Here is a 21,874-nt window from a genome sequence, read left to right as displayed (position 1 = left end):
GCTACTCAGCAGTCTGACGCCAGTACCCAGATCAGCCCAAGGAGGAGGTTGGTCCCCGGTGTTGCTGCCTACTCCGAGATCTCTACTTATAGCGGTGGGGAAGGTGACGTTGATGATGACGTGTCTAGTGATGTCACGTGGGTGCCCACAAGAGAGGAAGAGGAGGGGAGTTCAGAGGGAGATATGGACCAGCAGATAGGGAGGAGAAGCAGCAATGACTTACATTGCACAGCAGGGACAAAGCAGACTGCAAATGTATCAGGAGCGAGTCATCGACCATGTACGGTCACATCTGGCGCTCCCAGGACACCGGCACATGGCTCCGCAGTGTGGGCTTTTTTTAACGTGTCCGCTGCTGACAATAGCGTTGCCATCTGCAATCTTTGCAGTCAACGCGTTAGTCGCGGTAAGCCCAATACTCACCTAGGGACGACCGCCTTAAGAAGGCACATGAGCAGCCATCACCGAGCCCAGTGGGAGCAACGGAACACACAAAGCCACACTGCAGGCTCTCACCGTCCAGCCTCGTCTTCTACTTCTCCTTCTCCTCTCTCCTCACAATTGTCCTCCACTCCACCTTCCATCACGCCAAGCTCACATTTTTCTGCAAAAAGGCAGGCTTCCGTGGGCCTAATGTTTGAGCGTAAAAAAATGATGACGCCGGATAACCCTCTTGCCCAACGGTTGGCGGCTGGCTTGTCAGAACTCATAGCCCGCCAACTACTGCCATATAAACTGGTGGACTCGGAGGCCTTTCGCAAATTTGTGGCCATTGGAACACCACAATGGAAGGTCCCAGGAAGGAAGTATTTCTCAGAGAAGGGCATCCCAGAGCTATATGGCCATGTTCAGCGGCAAGTGAATGTATCTCTGGCACACAGTGTCGGTGCCAAGATACATCTGACCACAGACACGTGGTCTAGCAAACACGGGCAGGGAAGGTATATCAGTTTTACTGCCCACTGGGTGAACCTTCTGACGGCCGTCAAGCATGTAACCCGTGGCACCCGTGTAGATTTGGTTTTACCGCCACGGATTGCATGCAGGCCTGACTCTTCTTCTCCTCCTCCTACTCCATCCTCCTCCCTCTCCTCCTCAGCTGCCTCCTCCTTTTCCGCTGCTAGCGTCTCTTCCACTGCACCGCCCAAGCTCCCCAGAACCTATTCCACATGCCAGGTGAGACGTTGCCATGCCGTGCTGCGTCTGTTGTGCCTGGAAGCAAAGAGCCACACTGGCCCGGCACTCCTTTCAGCTTTGCGTTCACAGGCAGATGAGTGGCTAACACCGCTCAATTTGACAGTTGGTAAAGTGGTGTGTGACAACGGTGCCAATCTGCTTAGCGCATTGAAACAGGGCAAAATCACGCACGTGCCGTGCATGGCACACGTCTTAAACTTGGTCGTGCAGCGATTCCTTGTCAAATACCCTGGGGTCCAGGACATCTTGCGGCAGGCAAGGAAAATCTCGGCCCATTTCAGAAGATCTTACACGGCCATGGCTCGCCTTGCTGACATTCAGCGGCGACACCATCTGCCGGTCAGACGTCTTATTTGCGATTGCCCGACGCGATGGAACTCAACCTTCTATATGCTTGATAGGCTGCTCCAGCAGAAACGTGCAGTTAACGTCTACCTGTATGAACTCTGCGAAAGAAACGGTTCTGGGGAGCTGGGTTTTTTTTCACCGCGCCAGTGGCTGCTCATGCGCGACACATGCAGACTTCTGCGGCCATTTGAGGAGATCACCAAACTGGTCAGTCGCAGCCATGGCGCCATCAGTGACATGGTACCTTATGCCTTCTTTCTGGAGCGTGCATTGCGTCGTGTCATTGATCAGGCTGTGGAGGAGCAGGAGCGGGAAGATGAGGAAGTCGCAATGCTGGATGAATTCCCAGGGGGGGCTACTCTATCTGAGACAAGTCAACAACAGGAGTCTGATGAGGAGTCAGAGGAGGATGGTGCCGGGGCGGATGAGCAGGAGCAAGAAGAGCATGCTTTAAACCTTTCTGGGATCCCTGTTGTGCGAGGATGGGGAGAGGAGAATGAAGAGGACGACATTATCCTGGATGATGAGCAGGAGCCAGGCCACCACACCGCTTCCACTTTAGTGCAAATGGGGGCCTTCATGCTCCAGTGTTTTAATAGGGACCCCCGTATAAAAAGCATGAGGGTCAAGGACCAGTACTGGGTGGCAACGTACTTAGACCCCCGGTACAAACACAAAATGGCGGAAATGTTACCGCCGTCGCAGAGGGCTGTCAGAATGCAGCACTTCCAGGCCTTGCTTCGAGAAATGCTGCATTCTGCTTTTGCGTGCGCTGGCAGAGGAGCAATTCCCACTCCCAGAGAAGGATTTGCGGGTACCAATCCAACAGCGCCTGCAAGAAGAGGCCGGTTTGAAGATGTGTTGGTGACTTCGGATATGAGGTCATTCTTTCAGCCGACCCATCGACAGGTGTCATCCGGATCCAGCATCAGGGAACGCCTAGACCGTCAGGTGTCCGACTACATTGGGTTAACGGCCGATGTGGACGCTCTGAGGAGTGATGAACCCCTAGACTACTGGGTGGGCAGGCTTGACCTCTGGCCAGAGCTTGCCCAATTTGCAATCGAACTGTTGGCTTGCCCCTCATCCAGTGTCCTGTCCGAAAGGACGTTCAGCGCAGCAGGGGGGATTGTGACCGATAAGCGTACTCGCCTAGCTCACCACAGTGTTAACTACCTCACATTTCTAAAAATGAATGAGGCATGGATCTCGGAGGAATTCAACACATGTGACCAGTAGACCATGTATATGTCTATAAACTATTTTTTTAATCAAGCACACAGACCTTCTTAATTCATTTGGCTCACTTCCTTGACCCAAAAAAGCACACCGTACTATATGCCCCTACCCTCCTCTTTGAAGAGGTTGAGCGGTGTCATATTTCTACTGGGGCTGCTTATGATATCCCTGTGCTGTGCTGACTTCCTCCTGGGGGTTCTTATTATGAAGGGATCACACTATCCCTGTGCTGTGCTGACTTCCTCCTGGGGGTTCTTATTATGAGGGGATCACACCATCCCTGTGCTGTGCTGACTTCCTCCTGGGGCTGCTTACGGTGCTGCTGTCAGTGCTGTATGTCACGGTGCTGCTGTCAGCGCTGTATGTCACGGTGCTGCTGTCAGCGCTGTATGTCACGGTGCTGCTGTCAGCGCTGTATGTCACGGTGCTGCTGTCAGCGCTGTATGTCACGGTGCTGCTGTCAGCGCTGTATGTCACGGTGCTGCTGTCAGCGCTGTATGTCACGGTGCTGCTGTCAGCGCTGTATGTCACGGTGCTGCTGTCAGCGCTGTATGTCACGGTGCTGCTGTCAGCGCTGTATGTCACGGTGCTGCTGTCAGCGCTGTATGTCACGGTGCTGCTGTCAGCGCTGTATGTCACGGTGCTGCTGTCAGCGCTGTATGTCACGGTGCTGCTGTCAGCGCTGTATGTCACGGTGCTGCTGTCAGCGCTGTATGTCACGGTGCTGCTGTCAGTGCTCTGTATTACGGTGCTGCTGTCAGATGCCTCTATCACGGTGCATGTGTCATTCCGGTATGTCACGCTGCTGGTGATCATCTCCTGCACCCTCTTCTTTGCCTACCCTGGTCCCTGACCTTCCCTCTCCTCCATTGCCTTCATTAGCTCCATAGTCCTGAATTGTTAGAACAATTTCCCAAATAAAATAAAAATGCTTGTAGTTATCGATCCCAAATTCACCTCATACATGTATTATGTCATTGTCCAGATGGTGGGACTACGTTTTACCCCCTAATAATTACCACGTGGCCGCAAATTCGACATGAAGGTTTGCAAAGTTCGCCTCCCATTGAAGTCAATGGGGCCCGCGGCGAACGTTCGGTTTCGCGAACGTTTGGGTCCGTTCGCATTTCGCGTTCGCGAAACGTCCCGTCGGAAGTTCGTCCATCACTAGTGTACATGACATCTTTTCAAACATAGGTGTCATTCTCAAGTCCCCATGCTGCAGCCTGCTCTGCCTGTGCTGCCATGCTGGCCAAACAATGAACGATCCTGCTATGAAATCCACATGGGTTTTCCTCTTTATTTCAAGGAAATCAAGCCACCTATGATTGCAATGACAGATGCTCTCAGGTGTGAAGGGGTTAATGTCAGACTTTGAAAAAAAAGCAGCTAAAAGGGGAGGAGAGGGGAGGATCAGATTTTAGGGAGAACTGGCTCCCCTCCTCCCCAGGACTGCAGGAACAAATGGGATATTCATCTGGAGCCTGTCTATGCCAGAGAACCTCCCAGAGGGAAATGAGTGGAGGCTCTGGCTATAGGGCGACCCTCCTTATAAAACCCCTGTAGGCTCATCATCCCTACTACTGGGGGGACTACTGCAGGGACAGACATGAGCAACCAACTGACTGTGCTGCTCTTCTGCCTGCTCCTGGCTGCTCGCACCTCTGCACAGCAACCCAATGAAAGGTAAGGAGACACATCCTGGGTGCTACCATCCTCCCCACTGTGCCCACTGCCAATCCACTACTACCTGCCTCACATGGGAACCCACTGCTCTGTTTAGCCCTTCCACTGCCACCAGCAATCCACACACCAGCAGTATGCTGCTTATCATACAGGACTAACCAGACCACTTTCCCAACCTTCCTCTTACTTTATTAGGTTTAGCTGGTGTTGTAAAGTACAGAACCCATAGCAACTAGAAACTCTCATCTGTCATTGTAGAAAAGGCTGAAGGATGATGCCTGGTTCCTATTGGAGGAGTGATGAATTGTGGTTGCTATAGGTTACTAATCTCCTTTCATTTTTTAAATAGCTGAAGACCGACCCATGATTTCTATAGGTTATTAACATATCTGACATTATTGGAGGCGTGATGAATTGTGGTTGTTATAGGTTACTAATCTTATCTTTCATTTATTTTTTTGAATTTTTTGTAAGTAACTAAAGACTGACACATGATTGCTATAGGTTACTTAACATATCTGACCTTACTTGAGTGGGAGGAATTGTTGTTGCTATAGGTTACTAATCTTATCTTTCATTCTTTAAATAGCTGAAGACCGACACATGATTGCTATAGGTTACTTAACGTATCTGCCATTATTGGAGGAGGGATGAATTGTGGTTGCTATAGGTTACTAATCTCCTCTTTCTTTTTCTAAATGGCTCAAGGTTACCATGTGGTTGGGATAGTTTATTAAACTATCTGTCATTTTGGAAATGACTGCAGGGTGAAACATGGTAGCTATAAATTACTAATGTCATTTTCTGAATGGATGAAGGATGACACGTGGTTGCTGTAGGTTATTAAGGTCAACTGTCCTTTCCTAAATGAATTAAGAACAAATGCAGTTTCTATTGGTTTGCTAAATCCTACAGTCATTTTCTAAATAGCTGAAGGAGAAAACATGGTTGCCTTAGGTTACTTTACTCGTCTGTGATTGTCTCAATGATTCAAGGGTGTAATTTGGTTTCTGTAGATTACTAAAGGCTGAAGGATGAATTGTGGTTGTTATAGGTTACTAATCTCATCTTTAATTTTTTTTAAATGGCTGAAGACTAACATGTGCTTACTAAATTTGTCTGTCATTATTGGAGGCGGGATGAGTTGTGCTTGCTATAAATTACTAATCTTATCTTTCGATTTCTAAATGGCTGAAGACTAACATGTGGTTGCTGTAGGTTACTAAACTTCTATGTCATTATTGGAGGAGGGATGAGTTGTGGTTGCTATAGGTTACTAATCTCATCTTTCAGATTCTAAATGGCTGAAGATGGACTCATGGTTGCTATAGGTTACTAAACTTGTATGTCATTATTGGAGGAGGGATGAGTTGTGGTTGCTATAGGTTACTAATCTCATCTTTCAGTTTCTAAATGGCTGAAGATGGACACGTGGCTGCTATAGGTTACTAATCTCATATAATATTTTATTAATGGCTGAAGACTGACATGTGATTATTATAGAATACTAAATTTACCTGTCATTATTGGAGGAGAGTGGAACTTTGGTCGCTATAGGTTACTAATTTCACCTTTCATTTTCTAAATGGCTCAAGGTTGACATGTGGTTGCTATAGTATACTCAACTAGCTGTCATTTTCTAAATGACTAAAGAATGAAACATGGTTGCTATGAGTTCCTAATTTCATCTGTCATTTTTTAAATGGCTGAGGGATGACATGTGGTTGGGATGGGTTACTAAACGTACCTGTTAGGTCAAGATAAAAGGGGGTCTTTTACAATAGCCTTTCACCTGCCATTAATGGATGATGGATAAAATGTGGTTGCTATAGGTTACCAAGCTCATCTGTAATTTTTTTTTTTTTTCATGGCTGAAGGATGAAGTGTGGTTGCTAGGGGTTATAAACTCATCTGTCAAAATAGATGAAGGATGAAGTTTGGTTGCTGCAGGTTACTGAACTCATCTGTTATTTTCTAAACTAATGAATGATTAAACACTGTTGCTGTAGGATACTAAACTTTGTACAGCATCATTGTATACAAAATGTATAAAGTATACAAATACAGTGTGCACACAAATACTGTGTGTGTGTGTGTGTGTGTAAATATATATATATATATATATATATATATATAAATTATGATTCTTGGTTACTAATTCGTTCAGTAGACTCAGTTAAAGCTTAACTCTTGGAAAAGTGAATATCTTCCCTTGCAGTGAGCTGCCTCTGTGAGGCAAGGGTTAAATGCATCTATGGGACCAAGAAAAGCAGTTTTACTTACCCTCTGTTCCGTTCTTGCATGCCTTTTTCCACACCTATATATCGGTCCCTGCAGCCTCCCACCCCCCCCCCCCCCCCTGGCCCTACACTCCAGGAGTCTTATCCCCTCTGACGTCATCAAGTACAATTCGGGGTCCATAGCCCTGTATTGGACGTGAGGACACCAAGGTACAGTCCACCGCCAGAGCATAGGAGTAGGAGATCGGGTAAGTCAAACTGCTTTTTCCAGTACCCAAATCCTAAGCAAGTCATTTTTTTCCCCTGGAGTTCATTGGTGGCCCACTACATGGGAAGGTTTTTAAGGTACTATCTAGTTAGGTCAACCAGTCTCAACAAGGCCAACCACCACGGTAAGGGGTCACAACTCCACTGACTGCTAATGTAAAGGACCCCTGCAGTTGTTAATGCCTTATTTTCTGACTAATAATCATTTTGGTTTGATTACTGAACATATTATAGTTCATGCTGCTAAAAAAAAGTATATGATCTGTCATAAGCTTTTTAGTAGGACTTCCCTGAGACATGAAAATTACTTCAAGTGTACCTCCAGGGTAAAAAGTTTGAGAAGGATTGATTATAGATCTTCCAGACCACATGCTAAACATTCTGTGCTCATTGACTTACATCAAATATTCAGAAACCATTGTTGGCTACAAGAACTATTTAAAGCTGGCCATAGATCAAAATTCAACCAGTTCAGCAGGTACCAGTTGAATTTTCGATCCATCTATGAGCAGGCTGGTTGTACAGGATTCAGTCTCTAGATCAGCTTATGTACAACCAGCCTGTTGGAAAATTTTCACTTAATCAGTGCCACCAGCTATAGCTGGCAGTGGTGATGGGAATATTCTGAATGTGGGGAACTCTCCCCGTTATCGGAATATAATAGCTCCGCAGAAGGGATTCCCCCATCCATCTTGAATGTGTGGATGGGGGAATCAATTGGTTTGGTTATTTATGGGTATGGTTATTTATGTGTATATATATGATATTTATCTTTTTATGATCACATATTTTATTGTGAACTCAATCTCTATTGATATTACTTTATCATCGATGTTTGTTCCTTTATGTTGTCATTATACAATAAAAAGTTTGTAAACACAATAACCTTGGGAGGCTGTTCACATTCTGCGGTGTGATGTTTTGCACTACAGCAAATTTGACATGTCATGCCGAGTTGCGCGTCAAACTTGGCCATTCAATCAATGGGGCTGCCGCCACAACCGTGAGCCAAAAACTTTATTATCCATTATCCCTATTATAAATTGTCAATCAGCAGAAAAAAAAGAACAAAAAAAAAAAAAATCAGTCTTCCAGATCATTCACCTCCTGAATGCCTGACAGCAGTTGCTTAGCTGTGGGCTAAAAAGTGATCCACCGCTTTTCAGGGCATTGGCTAGTGTACCTTGTATATATGAAAATGAGGCAAGGAAAAGTTCTGGACAGCCGCACTCCAGAATGTAGCCTTTATTGTAAAAAATCTGAAATGCAAGCCACAGCAGAGAATGGGACAAAGATCTGACACGTTTCACACTTAACAGTGCCTATTCCTACCTTGTATGTATGACATCAGGTAGTGTATGTTTTTGAAACGAACATCTTATATTATGATTCATTAAAATACTTAAAGAGGAAGTAAACCCTCTCAAAAAAAAAAAAACACCCTGCAGGACAAAGGCATAATGAGCTAGTATGCATAGCATACTAGTTCATTATGAATTACTTTCCTGAGATCAAAGCCCCCGAAGCGACCCTCATTCACATCACTGCCATGATACCCGCAGTGAGTATCACTGCTTCGGGTGCTGTGACTGGCTGAAGCAGCGATGATGTCACTGGGGAGCCGTCAGTGACAGCATAATCACCTTCACTAATGGCACGCTCAGTGTGCCTGTGCCGTTGTCTACGGCACGCATGCGATGTAGACATCAGTGCCCGTTTTTAGGAAAAAATCTCCTTAACCATGTAGGTTAAGGAGATATTTTTTGCACCTACAGGTAAGCCTTAATCTAGGCTTACCTGTAGGTTAAAGTGGTCTGTAAGGGTTTACAACCACTTTAAGATTGTATAATAAACAAAACATGAGTAAATAATCACACATAAAATCAGCAATTTGTATAAGTACAAACATACCCCACTTTTAAGTACACAATAGGCTTTATTTACTAAAGCTGGAAAGTGCAAAATCAGGCTCACTTCTGCATAGAAACCAATGAGCTTCTAACCCCAGCTTGTTTAATTAAGCTTTGGTAATAAAACCTGGAATCTCATTGGTTTCTATGCAGAAGTGAGCCTGATTTTGCACTTTCCAGCTTTAGTTAATAAAACCCATTATGTACTTAAAAGTTGGGTATGCCTGTACTGTGGTATGCCTGTACTTACACAAATTGCTGATTTTATGTGTGATTATTTACTCATGTTTTGTTTATTATACAGTGAGCCTGATTTTGCACTTTCCAGCTTTAGTAAATAAACCCCATTGTGTGCTTAAAAGTTGGGTATGTCTGTAATTGTTTATTGTTATGTTTCTTAGGGAATCATAATAAATAAAGTCCCGTGTAGGTAGATTTCTTCGTGTTTTGCCAATCTTTATTCATAGTATAGTGGCTCTGGCTGTTATTTGAGTGTGCATGCTGTTTGCTTTTCCCAAGCAATTGACTAGATGTGTATAGCATACATACATCCTGCTTCTTCTTCAAACACTTCCATTAATCCAGTTTGCTTCTCATCCTACAATTGTCCCCGATCCTTACATTCCTTCTACCTGTGGAGAACATCTTGCAAAGCTTTGGGAAGGTAATAACACGTGCCGGCGCTCTCTATATACATATTGCATTACAGCTGATGTTTCCTCGTGTTGGCTTTGCCTAATACCTCAGAGGACCCAAAGACTATCTGCAATTGGTCATTATACCACACTCCCCTTCCTCCCAAAGTGCAAGGAACCCAGAATTACATAATATCCCTCGCTCCTTTAGTATCACATTTCTTAGTGTGAGACTAAGTGGTACTTTCGCTCCCATGAACTGGTATTAAGTTGCATTTTGGGCATTTGATTCTTTAGCAAAGTATACGTGATCCAGTCTGGCAATCAACGTGTGAAAGCTTTTAACCACCTCTTGGTTTATTCCACTCATAAAATTTTACTTTAATGCCATTGCTTATCTTCAACTCACTTTACAGGTGAGATAATTCCGTTGGCTGTTTAATTAGATTTTATTACATAGCATGTGAACCCGGTTTGTGTTCTAGGTAATGCGTAACTGACCTTTTCATGAAGCTGCCATGCCAATACTAGAACAATAAAATGCTAATGATCAATTTAGGGTCTTAAAATAAATAAATACAAAATCTGCTACTAATGTTTAATGCATTTTGTGTTGTGCACCTTTTCAGGATCAATTTCAGCTATGCATGTTTGGCTACAGGAAATGTGTCAAATTAAATCTGGTTTTATTTTCCTTTTACGTTTTTGCACCAGTTGCTTTTCACCTTATGGAACTCAACCCAACCGCTTTTTGTGCAGATGCCTTTTTTGTGGAGTTCTTTACCTTAATATAATAGATACAGTGCTCTTTGCTTAGAGGAGTCCTCCTTTATGCCTGGATCACACCTATGCATTTTTGTGCTTTTTGCAGATTTGCTGTACAGTCCATTTAACATGGTTTCCTATGGAACACGTTTTGTAGTGAAAATATGCAAAAAGCACTAAAAATGCATAGGCGTGAATCAGGCCTTAAAAAAGCCAAAGGATGGAAATTCCAAAATATTATAGTTCCAACATTAGGGCACATAGGCAAATATTATAAAAATAGGGGATCATGATGACCTATACAATGCCCTAATGATTGTGCCTGCTTTTAAAACTGCTGTTCCAAAGAAGTGTCCTTCAGCATTATCTGAGAAGTGTGACAATATATCAAAATCTTAGCGTCTAGTATTTTTTTAGAGTAGCACCATGTTGTGAATGGCGCATTCTTAGAGTGGTTTGAAAGGCTCAAGGTTTTTCTGTGTGTGAATGGACATGCCAAGCGTAGCTCAGGAGTGAGCCTGCTCGAGTGCCCCCATACAAAGAGGCTTGCTATTTGGGGACACGTGGCGGGGGGAGGAGCCAGGATTGGCAGTGGGTGATTCAAGAAGAGGATTGGGGCTGCTCTGTGCAAAACCACATTGCAGGTAAGTATAACACATTTGCTTTTTCTAATCTTTCCTTTAGAATCACTTTAAAATAAACCTGTCACAAACTTGGGTGAGGTAAACTGAGCATATAATGAAAAATGCATAAGTATAGGATACCTTTTGTAAAAGATACCTTGTGTAAAATAATACAGAGATCCAAAGAGTTAGCCTCATACACACTATCAGATTTTCTGCTGATTTTTGTCTTCAGATTTACCAAAACCATGTAGTGCAAGGGCCTTCCTGATTGCATACACATTGAAACTCCTAAGGTTTGACCTCATATTATATGGTTTTGGTAAATCTGAAGGTAACAATCAGCAGAAAATCTGATAGTGTGTATGGGGCTTAAGACAGCTGAAGTTACAAAGTTCAAATTTTTCTGTAAAGGTAGAGCTTGGTCCACCCCCCCACCCAACATTCAAGCATGCTTAGTCCTACACTTTGATGTCCCTTCATTGTGATGGGCGGACTTGTTGAAAAATAGAGGGCTTCAAAGAAGGTAGGCAAGCTGGATATTTTGCAGGGCGTCTTGCGTCTCAAATAATGATGGCTTATGCATTTTTTATCATATGCTTAGTTTGATACACGCAGGTTTGTGACAAGTTTAGTTTAAAGATGTATTATTCACAATACAACAGTGCTTTTTAAAATTCCAAATGCTATAGCTTTGGCACATTACCTACAGAAAGCTACTTTAGATAAAGTGTAGCCTCAATATAAAGGAGTTGCAGAAGGTTGGAAGCAGCGGGCTAGCCTTTGACTTTCATGTCTGAGAACCTCAGGATTTGGAGCCCTTGGTCTAGATCGGCCGTCATCAAATGGCGGCCCGCGGTCCGAGTCCGGACCGAGCAGGGCTTCCGCCCGGACCGCTATGCCGCCAGCATAGTAAATGACAGCAATCACTGGTTTGCTGGGACCGCGGGTTTCCCTAGCAACCAGTGACGCTGTGCGCATGCGCCCGCCCCCTGCTCCTGCCCGCGTCTCGGAGCTGAAGACACGCACGCTCACAGGCAGTAGGGGGTGTGACATCAGGTGCGCGCTCCGCCCCCCATGCTGCCCGCGGTTCCGAATTCCCGGGTCCTGGCTCTCCGACTCCTTGAGGCAGCTTCTGTTGTGCCCTCCTGCAGTTGAGGTATGTGGGCTCATGACTGTATTTGTATATTGGTAATTTGCAAAATTCTGGGCTTTTTTGTAAGGGGCATGGTGATGGATATATTTGTAATTTGCACAATGCTGGGCTTTTTTTGTAAGGGGCATGCTGATGGGTATATTTGTAATTTGCACAATGCTGGGCTTTTTTTGTAAGGGGCATGCTGATGGGTATATTTTTTATGTGCACACTGATTTGCATGCTTTGTTAAGGTGCGCCTTAACAGAATATGCCCATCAGTGTGCACTTAAAAATATACCCATCAGCATGCCCCTTACAAAAAAAGGCCAGCATTGTGCAAATTACAAATATACCCATCAGCATGCCCCTTACAAAAAAAGCCCAGCATTGTGCAAATTACAAATATATCCATCAGCATGCCCCTTACAAAAAAAGCCCAGCATTGTGCAAATTACAAATATACCCATCAGCATGCCCCTTAAAATAAAATGTGTTCATCAGAGTGCCCTTTAGCATAAAATAAGGGTCACGCTGATGGGCACCTTTTATGTTAAGGGGTACTCTGATGGACAAATTTAATTTTACGGGGCACGCTGATGGGTATATTTTTAATGTGCACATCGATGGGCATATTTTGTTAAGGGGCACAACAAAATGTGCCTTACAAAATATGCCCATCGATGTGCACATTAAAAATATACCCACCAGCATGCCCCTTAAAATAAAATTTGTCCATCAGAGTGCCTCCTAACATAATAGGCGCCCATCAATGTGACCCTTATTTCATGTTAAGGGGCATGCTGATGGGCATATTTTATTTTAAGAGCAACACTGATGGGTACATTTTATATTAAAAGGGGCACTTTGATGGGCACACACATCAGAGTGCCCCTTAATATAAAATGTGCCCATCAGCATGACCCTTATTTTATGTTAAGGGACACCCTGATGTGCACATTTTGTTAAGGGGCACTGTGATGGGGACACCCGATGTAAAGGGGCACTGTGATGGGGACATCCGATGTAAAGGGGCACTGTGATGGGGACATCCGATGTAAAGGGGCACTGTGATGAGGACACTTGATTTAAAGAAGCACTGTGATGGGGCACCCGATGTAAAGGGGCACTGTGATGGGGACACCCGATGTAAAGGGGCACTGTTATGGGGACACCCGATGTAAAGGGGCACTGTGATGAGGACACCTGATTTAAAGAAGCACTGTGATGGGGACATCTGATGTAAAGGGGCACTGTGATGGGGGCACCTGATGTAAAGGGGCACTGTGATGGGGGCACCCGATGTAAAGGGGCACTGTGATGGGGCACCCGATGTAAAGGGGCACTGTGATGGGGACACCTGATGTAAAGGGGCACTGTGGTTGGGACACCCGATGTAAAGGGGCACTGTGATGGGGACACCTGATTTAAAGGGGCACTATGGTGGGGACGACTGATGTAAAGGGGCACTGTGATGGGGGCACCCGATGTAAAGGGGCACTGTAATGGGGGCACCCGATGTAAAGGGGCACTGTGATGGGGGCACCCGATGTAAAGGGGCACTGTGATGGGGACACCCGATGTAAAGGGGCACTGTGATGGGGACACCCGATGTAAAGGGGCGACACCCGATGTAAAGGGACACTGTGATGGGGACTCCTGATTTAAAGAAGCACTGTGATGGGGACATCTGATGTAAAGGGGCACTGTGATGGGGACATCTGATGTAAAGGGGCACTGTGATGGGGGCACCTGATGTAAGAGCACGGTGATGGGGACAATTGATGTAAAGGGGCACTGTGAAGAACACACCTAATTTAAAGTGCAATCAGATGGGCACATCTGATCTGGTGGGGACACCTGATGTAAGGAGGCACACTTATGGTGACATCTAATGTAAGGGAGCACGCTGATGTGGACACCCTATGCAAGAGGGCACCTTTATATAATGGGGCACTCTGATGGTGACAAATTGTATAAGGGGGCACACTGATGGGAGACACCAGCTGTAAGGGGGCTTTCCATTGCAGAAACCTGATGTAAGTGGGCACTCTGACAAGAATGCCTGATGTAAGAGAGTAGTCTGCCTTTGGCAACTTATTTTTGGGGGTAGTCTGATGGGGCAATGATCTAATGAATTACTCTAATAGGGGCAACTGATGTAAGGGGGAAAACTAATGGGGACATTTACATTTACAGATTACCAAAGTGTGTGGAGGAAACCGTAGCAATAATATTGTTGAAATGCTAAGGAAATTGTACATTTCTCATGTTTTTGATAGATATACAGTGACTACAATCTTTCTGAGTCATAGCGCAGACTTCAGATTCGGACCTCGGCCCAAAGAAAATTTTGGCGACCGGACCTCCTTGAATTTTAATTCATTACCCCTGGTCTAGATGCTATAGAGGGGCATGTCTTGGCACCTAAAGGTGCTTTTTTTGGATATGTGAGGCCAGATTAGATGTCCAAACAAGTTATTCGTTTTGTATTTTGAAGAATACCAGTCTTGATTGGGTTTTTGTACAAATCTGAATATTTAGTCTAAAATCCTTATAATTTTTATAGATTTTTGTACTAAATGTAATATTTGGACCCCTAGGGCTCATTCATATCATGTGCAGTGGGACTGTGCTGGGTGGTTATTCCAGCACAGTCCCATCACATGACAAGACAAAATACATTATCTCCTGAGTGCCTGGTTCACACCACTTTTTTTTTTTCAGTGCAGTGCACTGTGAGGCAGTCCATAGTCTCAAACTGCACACCCAACAGCAGGCCAACTTTATGAGATTTCCTTGTGACATTTCAATAAAGTTTGAAATAAAAAAAGAATGTACTGATGTGTTGTACTGAGATTTTGCCAGCACCACACACCAGCTGCTGCATTGGAATGGTGGCTGGTTTGACCATGCCCTTACAAACTTTACCTGCCTTGCTTGAAGGAAACATGTAGGTTAAGAGAGCTTCAGCTCCTTTACTAAGCTCTGGGGAAAATTCCCTTGCTAAGCGAACAGTCTATTTTATTTTTGATTTTTTTCCAACTCATAAGAGCATAAAAGGGCAAATATGTATTTTTATTATTGATATTGAATAATTATAATCATTTACAATGCAAGTTTAGTTTTAAAAAAACAGCCTTCTCTCGCTAATCCCTGTCCTAATCGAAGTTATAACACTACCCGCTCAGGTGCTTACTTACCGTTCCATAAATTTGAATGGGGCCATATACCTTATTTAAGTCTATAGGGAATTTCTGTGGCAGCAAGTACAGTGCCTTGCAAAAGTATTCGGCCCCCTTGAACTTTTCAACCTTTTGCCACATTTCAGGCTTCAAACATTAACATATAAAATTTTAATTTTTTGTGAAGAATCACCAACAAGTGGGACACAATTGTGAAGTGGAACGAAATCTATTGGATATTTTAAACTTTTTTAGCAAATAAAAAACTGAAAAGTGGTGCGTGCAAAATTATTCGGCCCCTTTACTTTCAGTGCAGCAAACTCACTCCAGAAGTTCAGCGAGGATCTATGAATGATCCAATGTTGTCCTAAATGACTGATGGTGATAAATAGAATCCACCTGTGTGTAATCAAGTCTCTGTATAAATGCACCTGCTCTGTGATAGTCTCAGGGTTCTGTTGAAAGCGCAGAGAGCATCATGAAGACCAAGGAACACACCAGGCAGGTCCGTAATACTGTTGTGGAGAAGTTTAAAGCCGGATTTGGATACAAAAAGATTTCCCAAGCTTTAAACATCCCAAGGAGCACTGTGCAAGCGATCATTTTGAAATGGAAGGAGTATCAGACCACTGCAAATCTACCAAGACCTGGCCGTCCCTCTAAACTTTCAGCTCAGACAAGGAGAAGACTGATCAGAGATGTAGCCAAGAGGCCCATGATCACTCTGGATGAACTGCAGAGAACTACAGCTGAGGTGGGAGAGTCTGTCCATAGGACAACAATCAGTCGTACACTGCACAAATCTGGCCTTTATGGAAGAGTGGCAAGAAGAAAGCCATTTCTCAAAGATATCCATAAAAAGTCTCGTCTAAAGTTTGCCACAAGCCACCTGGGAGACACACCAAACATGTGGAAGAAGGTGCTCTGGTCAGATGAAACCAAAATCGAACTTTTTGCCCACAATGCAAAACGATATGTTTGGCGTAAAAGCAACACAGCTCATCACCCTCAACACACCATCCCCACTGTCAAACATGGTGGTGGCAGCATCATGGTTTGGGCCTGCTTTTCTTCAGCAGGGACAGGGAAGATGGTTAAAATTGAGGGGAAGATGGATGCAGCCAAATACAGGACCATTCTGGATTAAAACCTGTTGGAGTCTGCAAAAGACCTGAAACTGGGACGGAGATTTATCTTCCAACAAGACAATGATCCCAAACATACAGCAAAATCTACAAAGGAATGGTTCACAAATAAACGTATCCAGGTGTTCGAATGGCCAAGTCAAAGTCCAGACCTGAATCCAATCGAGAATCTGTGGAAAGAGCTGAAAACTGCTGTTCCCAAACGCTCTCTATCCAACCTCACTGAGCTTGAGATGTTTTGCAAGGAAGAATGGGCAAGAATTTCAGTCTCTCGATGTGCAAAACTGATAGAGACATACCCCAAGCGACTTGCAGCTGCAAAAGGTGGCTCTACAAAGTATTAACGCAAGGGGGCCGAATAATTTTGCACGCCCCACTTTTCATTTTTTTATTAGTTAAAAAAGTTTAAAAAATCCAATAGATTTCGTTCCACTTCACAATTGTGTCCCACTTGTTGGTGATTCTTCACAAAAAATAAAAATGTTATATCTTTATGTTTGAAGCCTGAAATGTGGCAAAAGGTTGAAAAGTTCAAGGGGGCCCAATACTTTCGCAAGGCACTGTATGTAAATAGTTCTTTAGAACAGATTTGTTCTTGTGTGATCAAGCCACATAAGTAAAAACACTGCATTGCATCCACCACAATGTAGTGCTTCTGATCCATCGCTTCATTTGTCCTGGACAGTCTTGGGCTTTTACAATTAGGAAATGATGATGCTGTCCCAGCAAACCTACAAATTATACTTTCTAATAAAAGTAAACAAGTGAACTTTTTAGAGTCATTTATCTTGATACCAGGGTTTTAAAAATCTTGTCCTCAGGTTATGCTCATAACCCTGGGACCTACATTTGCAGCTTAAATTTTTTTATGTAGCACCATAATGTATCAAATTACATCTAAAATACAAGCTGTGTACTACTTTTTTCAGTGGAGTATTATTATTATTATACACGATTTATATAGCGCCAACAGTTTACGCAACGCTTTACAATGTATAGGGGGGACAACACAATTACAGTACAGTTCAATACAAAAGGTACGGGAGGGTCCTGCTCGTAGAGCTTACATTCTGGTAAAAAGGTAATAGCTGCAGAGAATGATTTGATGGGGGTGGCTAAATACTACTATAATAATATATATAATATAGTGTGTGTGTATGTGTGTATATATATTAAAAAAAATAATGATGAAACAAGGTTGCCCTGTTTATACAGTGGCTGTGGAAAGTGTGCATCCTCTGTTCATATGTGCTGGTGTTCCCGATTTACTAGAGAATTTCCATTTAAAGTGGTGTAAACTGTCTGATGCTTCATCTGAATGACCCTTCTGGAGAAAACTGTGATCTTACAAAGTGATGTTACAAGTTGACTCATCTTTCGGTATTGGAATGATCTTTTGGAAGCTGCTGGTGACCTCATTTTATGTGAAAGATGTAGGTGTATGAGGAAAACATCTCCATAACCGCAACATCATATGGATGCTATCTCCCTGTTTGTGTCTGATGGTTAACCCTGGTTACATGACGCATCTGGAATTATGTAGTACAAATCACTGCACTATACAGGGAAGGCATATGAACTTTGTATTATGAGGTCTTATATGACAGGAGAGGAAGAGAACAAAGTAACATAAGGAAACACTTAAAAGTCTTTTCATTCTTACACAAACATAGAAATCACTGAAATGCCATATTTATGGGAGTTCCCAATTTCGTTTTTTAAAATAACATTCTTTAGTCTGTCAGCTGGTAATGCGGGACATGATGGTATGTATGGAGGGATCTAAAGATTAGTCCTGGGAGTTATCCGGGCTACAGTGTACGTGCCTATGTAATTGACACAAACAAGGAAGACCTGAGTGAGGACTACAGCCAGGGCAAAACTCACTCATGGACTTAGATGCTGTCAGGTTTTATGTACATGGTGCATTTTTAAATGAGTTCCAGTGTGTAAAGGCTGAATTCAGCTGTATGTTTCTTCTAAATTTCAGTTTGCATTACTGAAAATGTTTCATGTAAAATTGACTATTTTCTGTTTGATTAAATATTACTCCAATAATTTGTATTATTTTTTACACATTTCTCTTACAAAACCAACAATCATGCAGTCCAATCTCTCTTAACAATTACAGTTAATTGTAAATATAATTACAAAAAAAAAAAAAAATCCAGTTAGCATCTTACATCCTCCCTTTTTTTTTTTTTTTTTTTTTTTATACAAGACGAATCCAGTAGTATATCTGAATTATACATAGAACGTATTATACAAATATAAAACTTGTATGTAAGCCATACACTTAAAGCAGAGATCCTCAAACAACGGCCCTCCAGCTGTTGTAAAACTACACATCCCATGAGGCATTGTAAAACTCTGACATTCACAGACATGACTAGGCATGATGGGAATTGTAGTTCCTGAACGACTGGAGGGCCATAGTTTGAAGACCCATGACTTAAAGTGATTATAAAGGCAGAAAGTTTTTTTATCTTGATGCATTCTATGCATGAAAATAAAAAGCCTTCTGCGTGCAGCAGCCCCCCTCAGCCATAATACTTACCTGAGGTCCCCCCAGATTCAGCGATGTTGTAGTATTTTCTTGGCTGCCCGGGACTGCCCTCCTTATTGGCTGAAACAGCAGCACAGTGCCATTGACTCCCGTTGCTGTCAATCAAATTCAATCAGCCAATGAGGAGAGAAAGGGGACTGGCCATGGCTCCATGTCTGAATGGACACAAGGAGCTGTGACTCGGCTTGGGTGGCCACATAGCAAGCTGCTTGCTGTGGGGACACTCATAAGGAGGGAGGGGCCAGGATCACCGAAGAGGGACCTGAGGAGAGGAGGATCTGGGTTGCTCTGTGCAAATCCACTGCACAGGGCAGGTACTGTAAGTATAACACGTTTTTTTATTTTTAACTAAAAATACAAAACAAGACTTTACAATCACTTTAACTAAATGAAACAAACCCCCCCCCCCCCAAAAAAAAAAGAGGAAGCGGGGGAGACTGGCTGGTGTGTCTTATACTGGAGGGCACTAGTCCTTTGGGTATTCATTGTGATTGTTTAGCTATTATATTGCTTATGGCCTTGTGAAATATAAGATTTACTGTATAAGGCCTGGTGCTGAATGTGTTTTCCTATTTCAATAATTGTTACAAATAACTTTTGTAAAAGAAGGAACACATGATATGACGATACCTATAGGTGCCTTTTATTTATTAATTTTTTCCTCTAAGGAAACTTGTTTGGATTCCTTGGTGAGTAATACATATACAAAATTTGCATGTTCACTTTCAAATTTAAGTAGTCTAAAGGTTTATTAGGCCAACAAAATTTCAACCGTCAACCAGTCATAGGATTTAAGAGGGAATAGAAAGAAAAATGAGAATACAAACTCCCCCTAGCCCATTTATGGATTAGAAGTGAGCATAGAGAATCGCTGGTCTGGCAGAACTTTAGTAAGCTTTTTTTTTTATTTTTTATATATAATGAAAACCTTGTGCTCAGTTAAAAAAATAAATGTATATCTCTATATCAGACTGTTGCAACTTACAAATCCTTAATACTGGAATTAAACAGTAACCTTAAAATGGTTGTAGAGCCTCAATGCCTTGAAAGAGCCACTGCAACTCTAAGCAAATTAGACCCTTCCTGATATGCTCCAAAGGTTAAAAATCGCTGATTTTGTACCCCTTTTTTTTTTTTTTCCTTTTTTTTTTTTTTTTTTTTTTTTTTTTTTTTACTGTAGTATTGTTCCCTTTCAGTCCCTTTGCACTGGCAAACACAAAGCTGGTGGTGGGCATGCACATTATCTTCTAGCGTTTTTTATGAGAAGTCATGTGAGTGGAAGGGGAGATAAGAGGTGGGACTGAGTGCAGCAGAGCGGAGCTGGCTGGGAGATCTGAGACCGACAACGGAACAGGGAAGTGAGTGTGCAGTTACATTTGCCTGTGGAAAGCAATCGTTGTCAGTCCAAAAGAGGATGGGTCTTGAATAAATTGATTAGATCATTGTTTCTAATTAACCATTTACAAAAGTAAAAGGTGGATAATACAGAAGTGGATGCCTGCAACTAAAGAAATCTGTGGGAGAATATAATTTTTGTCTGGGATGCCACTTTAATGTAAAAAGTGCCCTGTCCCTTTAAATGCGATCAAAATGCTAAATCGATACCAATAATTGAAAGCCTTTTCAAAGCATGTACATCATTCATAAAGGTGAATAATCAATGACATTTTTTTATTTTGTACTCGTCATCGACTGTGTGAATCAATACCCATAATTGATACAGTTGCAAAAAAAACAAAACATAATTTTCAATACAAATTAAGTACTATAGAAAATGTCATATCAATGAAAATAAATATATACAAAAAATACAGAGTTCATATAGTGATGACATCCGAGGTGCCTTTCAAGTGCTCAGTGCTCAAAAAATATAAAAGTGATCCAGTGCTATGGTCTCACCTCCCTCTCTCCCTCATGGGCAGGATTAATCTCGTTAAAATTAAATTACTTCCCTCTATACTATACATACTTTGTCACGCCCTGCTGTGCATCCCCAAGAAATATTTTAGACAGTTTGAATCTGCAGTGGCCTCATTCTTATGGGGTGCAAAGCAGCCCAGGTTTAGGCTGACAATTTTACCATGGACACAGGGTGGGTTGGCTTCCCTGATTTATTTGCTTATTATATTGCTGCTTTGCTTACCCAGGCACACAACTGGTTAGTAGCAGGCGATATCAACGCTGCTGTGGTTCTAGAGACAGCATATCTTGGTTCATAAAGCCTTAAGCAATATAATATATAGAGGCTCCTCATCCCTCTTTCCAACTACACCTTCCATGAAATCCATTGTAAAGGCATGGCAATCCCAAAACCCATTGTCCTCTCATAATTTCTTGCCCCGTACACCCGTGTGGCTCAAACCCTCTCTCAAACAATTCTCTTTGGTCTCTGATCCTAATATATAATCTTCTAAAGGGAAAAACACCTTAACCAAATTTTTGTACAGGGGTGTTCTTCAAACTTTTGATTCCCTTTAAAGAGATCTACTGACTCGCTAACTTGTACTTGTTCTGTTACCTCCAGCTGCGCCGTGCATTTCAGTTGTAATTTTGCAATTAACTAGTATCTTTTACATTATCAGGGACCCTCTAGAGTGCCTATTGCAAGAGGAAGCCCTGGATAAACCTCTCTCCACCATTTATAAGGCCCTTCAGCCCACTATGCATGATGGTCTTGATAAGCTTCTGTCCCGTGGGCACGTAGAGGTCCTGGAGCTGGACTCGGAGGAGTGGAAAGATGTTTGGGAATATCCCATGCAGCACCTGGTCTCAGGCAGGGATAGGTTAATACAATTTTTAAAATTCTTTACAGAGTCTACCTTACTCCCCAAAGAATACATAAGAATTTCCTGTCACATTCATCTACATGCTGGCGCTGTTTGGAAGACCCTGCAACGTTTTTACATGTGTTTTGGGATTGCCCGAGTATTAGA

At 42.9% G+C, this 21,874-nt stretch overlaps 1 protein-coding gene across 1 annotated transcript in view; it reads left to right on the top strand.

Annotated features, from left to right (window-relative positions):
* Positions 1-4,232: 4,232 nt before the first annotated feature.
* PCOLCE2 (procollagen C-endopeptidase enhancer 2) overlaps positions 4,233-21,874 on the top strand; it is a 91,400-nt gene continuing 73,758 nt past the window's right edge. Inside the window, exon 1 of the mRNA XM_077488224.1 lies at positions 4,233-4,470. Within this exon, the coding sequence (XP_077344350.1) occupies positions 4,394-4,470 (77 nt within the window). The 5' untranslated portion in view covers positions 4,233-4,393. The remainder of the gene's footprint in view (positions 4,471-21,874) is intronic.

This window comes from Lithobates pipiens, unplaced genomic scaffold (assembly GCF_037356315.1).
Source record: "Lithobates pipiens isolate NorthernLeopardFrog02 unplaced genomic scaffold, aLitPip1_a1.2 Scaffold_18, whole genome shotgun sequence".
NCBI classification, from domain to species: domain Eukaryota; kingdom Metazoa; phylum Chordata; class Amphibia; order Anura; family Ranidae; genus Lithobates; species Lithobates pipiens.
This window is presented reverse-complemented; position numbering and strand designations above follow the sequence as displayed.